Source organism: Belonocnema kinseyi, chromosome 9, assembly GCF_010883055.1.
Source record: "Belonocnema kinseyi isolate 2016_QV_RU_SX_M_011 chromosome 9, B_treatae_v1, whole genome shotgun sequence".
Taxonomy (NCBI): Eukaryota; Metazoa; Arthropoda; class Insecta; order Hymenoptera; family Cynipidae; genus Belonocnema; species Belonocnema kinseyi.
This window is the reverse complement of record NC_046665.1, coordinates 105,149,074-105,153,939: the sequence shown is the minus strand read 5'-3', so window position 1 is coordinate 105,153,939 and position 4,866 is coordinate 105,149,074. Positions and strand designations below refer to the sequence as shown.

At 36.2% G+C, this 4,866-nt stretch overlaps 1 protein-coding gene across 1 annotated transcript; it reads right to left on the bottom strand.

The window, feature by feature from the left end:
• Positions 1 to 3,038: 3,038 nt before the first annotated feature.
• Positions 3,039 to 3,452, bottom strand: LOC117180673. Its single transcript, XM_033373163.1, has one exon. The coding sequence runs from the start codon at positions 3,450 to 3,452 to the stop codon at positions 3,039 to 3,041; it is 414 nt and encodes a 137-aa protein (XP_033229054.1).
• Positions 3,453 to 4,866: the final 1,414 nt, after the last annotated feature.

Genomic DNA, 4,866 nt, shown 5'->3' with positions numbered 1-4,866 from the left:
TGTTTAAAAGCACAATAAACTTTTACTCATGTAAACAAATATTTGAAGTTTCACATATGTGAACCCCACTGCACGCACTGGTTTGAAATTTTCACCTCTCATCACGATCCGTCTACCGTCTCAAGGTCACGCCCGCGTATTATTCAATATTACATTATCAACGTTTAGAATATTTTCTCCCAAAAATTGTCTGCACTCCTATGTGAAGCAGTATGCTAAGCTTCCAGACATTTCCACCTATCACAGCATTTCAACCATGTTATTGAATTTTAGTTAAAACATTGTCAAACGTCAACAAAAATATTGAAAAATCACTGACATGCATGCGGTGATGCTAACAGATCGCGACAATGTTAACTGCGCATATCAGGGCCTTTAGAACTGTTTCCAATTGGAATGCATAATATTGCACAATATGATTGACTGAGTACTCAATCGCTTCGGTTATCGTGAGTTACTCCATTGATATTTGGGTTTCGTCCTCTGTATTATTATTGATAGTATTTATTTATTTCAAATAATCCCGCGCTTTTCGGCAGAGGCGCACTTGAAAAAGTTGCTTACAGCGCCCTCATCGATACAATTCCGGGCCAACCAACGAACGTCGCCAGATAAAAATAACTTGCCAACGACTTGGTCGTGTATGTTTCCAGGCCGTATACATTTTCTTATCTATATTTATTTGTAAGTATTTATGAGTAAATTATAAATAAATTGATGTCAGGAAGATCATATGCGGATCAGATATTTAGTTTGAGACAGATGACAGAAGAAAGTTGGAAAGTAATGAAAAAGGTCATGTGGGAATTTATTGATGCTTTAAAACACATGCAATTTTTTGAATCCTTTGAATTCGGTGGATATCGTACATAATCTCTTGAAGAACCTTTAAAAACAATTAAGATCCTAGGAAATCTCATACAATGTACTGTTAAAAATATATGGAAAATCTCTACACATTTCGTTCACTGTTCAGAAGTGGAATGTTATTCTATTTTAATTTTCAATTTCGCTGAAATACTTTGCGATTAAATCTACCTAAAAGGCGAAGTAATTTAGAAGGCACTTCTGATAATTAATCCAGATTTTATTTTATTATTATCATTCATGTGTGGCAACGCCACCCGCATTAAAGATTAGTTTTAAACATCTTTGAGTTCTGATGTTTTATTAATTGGTAATAAGCACAATTTGACAATCGGTTTTTTGTAAACACCTTTTGCTGTTTTAACTACTACGGTTCTTACTAGACCGTCCTGACCGGTATGACAAGCGATGACTAGACCTAAACTCCACTTACAGAGAGGATTGTCTTCATCACGAAGAAGTTCTAAATCACTCTCTTTGATATTTAATTCTTAATTTTGCCATTTATACCGATTTTGAACGCTCTGAAAATATTGTGTAAACCAACTTTTCCAAATAAGTTCGTTTAATCTCTGTACCAACTGCCACCGAGAGAGTCTGTTTTCAGTCAAATCAAGGACTGATGGTTCTGGTAACCAAAGCAAAGGGGAACCTGTAAAAAAATGGCCTAGGGTAGGTAAGATAGACTTTCTATATCGTCTGAACTGGCAGATATTGACCTTAAATTAAGACTTGCCTCTATTTGACAGAGAAGTGTGGACATTTCTTCGAATGTGAGAGTTTAATTTCCAACTATTTAATTAAGGTGGTACTTGACACTTCTGACGCCCGCGTCCCATAATCCGCCAAAATTAGGGGCATAAGGGGAATAAAATTCCATGTTATGCTTTCGGTGAAGAAAAAGTTTCTCACATTTTCATCATCACGTGATTTTCGGAAAGCAATTTTTAATTCTTTACTGACGACCTAAGAATTTGAGCCGTTATCGCTATAAAGGTTTGAGGGTAGGCCTCTTCTCGCAACAAATCTTTTAAATGCAGCTAAGAAGGAGACTGTGGTAGAATGGCTTACTAATTCTAGATGGATAGCTTTCGTGGTTAAGCAAATAAAAAGAGCTATATAAGCCTTATGTGATTTATAACCACGTCCAATACCCAATCTAACGAGAAGAGGTCCTGCTTAATCAAGACCACTATGTTCAAACGGCCTCGATCTTGTCACTCTAGCAGTCGGAGAGTCACCCACCATTTGTGATGGAATTTTTGCTCTTTGTCTAACACAAGTGATACACTGATTAATTAAGTGACGAACTGAGTCGCGCAGCTTTGGTATCTAAAAATTCTGTCGCAAAATATGCAGAGTGAGCTGAAGACCTTCATGCAATGATCTAAGTTGCACATGTTCTATTATTAAATTCTTAAGACGATGTTTAGGTAATATTATCGAATGTTTGGTATCATAGTGAATAGGTGCGTTTTATAAACGTCCTTTTACTCTCAAGAACCCACCCGTATTAAGATATTGGCATATTCTTTTTAAAGAACTAGCTTGATTGCAGTTATTACTTTCCTAAGGAAGATTTCTCCGCTTTAATAACATTGACATGAATTTCCTGATGTTTCAATTTGGCCGTAGCCTTTTTTGCGTAAGTCAACAGACATTTTTCCTTTTCCTTTTCTAAATCTTCGGCTGATATGCTTGGTTAATTCATAGAAGCCTGTTTTAAAAAAGGAGGGTTGTGTCACCACAGCGAGTGATTTAATAATTATTTTGCAGTGACACCTCGAGAGACACAAGCTACATGATTTGAAGCTGTAGGAACTGAACGAACAATACACCGAATTAGTTTGCAATTTAATTTCTTTCTCATCTTGCGTTAAAAGCTTAGCTAATAATAAGGCTGCGTACAGCTCTGATCAGGGAATACTAGTCGTCAATATGGGAGCGATTTTTCATTTTGCCATTAAAAGAGTTGAATTAACAGCTTGCTCATGGTCAATGACTCTTTAAGTAAACTATCGCCCCATAGGCTTGGGTTAAAGCATCAGCGAATCCATCTAATTGCATCTAGTTTTTGAAGCCAAAGCTCCTGCATACAATTTTTTGCTGCAACAATAATGGAAGTTAACCATCTATAAGGGTCCTCTTGCAGTTGTAACGCCTGATCTAAATTATCCGACCCAAATAAAACATCTTCTACGTAAAATCTCGTTTAAAGATGACACTGACATCAGGAAAGCTTCGGCTAATTGTTTCAGAACTCTATTTGCCAGAAAAAGGGCTGAAGTCATTCCATAGCTAACGGTCATCGATTGGTATTCAACCAGTTGTCTCGATGGTCCGCGAAGACAGACTATTCTTTGTAAGTCTAGGTCTTTCGTGTCTACCAGAATCTGATGAAACATTTTACTGATATCTGCCGTCATTCCGAAACGGTAATATCGCCATTGTAAGATGACAGCTGTCACTTCATTCTGGAGTTTTGGACCAACCATGAATAAATCATTCAATGATTTTTCAGAAGAAGTGGGACTAGATGCATTAAATACTACTCGAACGGGAGTGATGCTACTAGACTCGCGCATTACAGGATGATGAGGCAAATATACCGGTGGAAAACTCAATAAGTTTGTTTAGTATCACCTGTGAGTTGCCGCATATAACCGACTGTTTCGTTCTCATCAAGAAATTCATCATATTCCTTAGCTAAGTTATAAATGTTTAGAAAAGTGATTTTTGAAAAACTGCTCCCGATAGAATCTATGCGAATATTGTATATTGCGCTGTTATAGATCCAGGAGGCCCTTGGCATAACCCTGGCAATAGAAGCAAGCCATAATAATCGGATCCATTTACAATTTCGAATTTTTTCCACGACTTTATCAGTTGCAGTAACTTTATTCAATGCAGAAGTGCTCTTAGGTCGCAATAAGCTTAGCAATGATTCTGGTACAAAAGTAACATCAGACCTTTGATCGAGAAAAGCTCTTACAATAACCAATTGGCCATTGTGTGCACGAATTCTAATTTTTGGAGTAGCTAGGAAGGTTGTACTGATTTTGGAACATCGCAAACTTAACGAAGAATTAATAGCTGTTGCATTTAATGATGCATTATTTGAATTAGAGATAGCAGAGCTATTTGAAACACTTTCAGATCTAGGAGTCTCATTATTAGAATTATCTTGTGTAGCACAATTTGATTGTACTAAGAATGTACAAGACGCTAAATGGTTGTGTGATGAAATGTGATGTTGTTTTTTGCATTAAAAACACGTGATTCTACTTTTGCAATTTTGACTGCGATAATTATATTTCAAACATTTAGAACACAATTTATACTCAGTGGCGAATTTCCTACTTTTTTCTGTAGGTTGTTTCTTAAAGACTTGGCATTGACTCAAATAGTGAAACATACAATAGCTCGTTATCACAAAAGCGAAGGTTTTTATTCAAAAACACTTATCTTGGATATTCTAGATAGAGTCTGCTTGTTTTAGAATTTGTTTATCGATTTGATGGGTCGAATTTAGCACAATTTCTGCCTTAGAAGAAGTGAGTGTGTTATAGTATTTATGTCCAAATTTTGAACATTTTTGAAAGTAGACGATATTTCTGATTGGCACAATATGACTTGATACTGACCTTATTTTAGCACAGTTGCTGCCCTCAAACTGAAAGTGTTGCAGTTAATTCCAAAAAAAGTGTATTTCTGGAATTTTTAAGTTAATCTGTATGAAGATTCCTGAATTAAAAAGATAGATAAAGGTTTATTTTACAGCCTACTGTCCTTAAGAAGTTAGCATGACCGCTCACTCTTATCGCCATACCTTCTTCGTTTCGCCCCGCATGCTACATGCATGATAAGAATTTTATATTAACCGTGGAGTTTGTGTTTGGTAATGGGAGGTAAAGCGAAAACCTAGATATACATTATCTAGGTTTTCGCTTTACCTCCCATTACCAAACTCAAACTCCACGGTTAATATAAAATTCTTAT

Bases quoted from the DNA above. Each gene is read 5' to 3' on its own strand.
- LOC117180673 (XM_033373163.1), bottom strand. From the start codon at position 3,452: ATGCGCGAGTCTAGTAGCATCACTCCCGTTCGAGTAGTATTTAATGCA.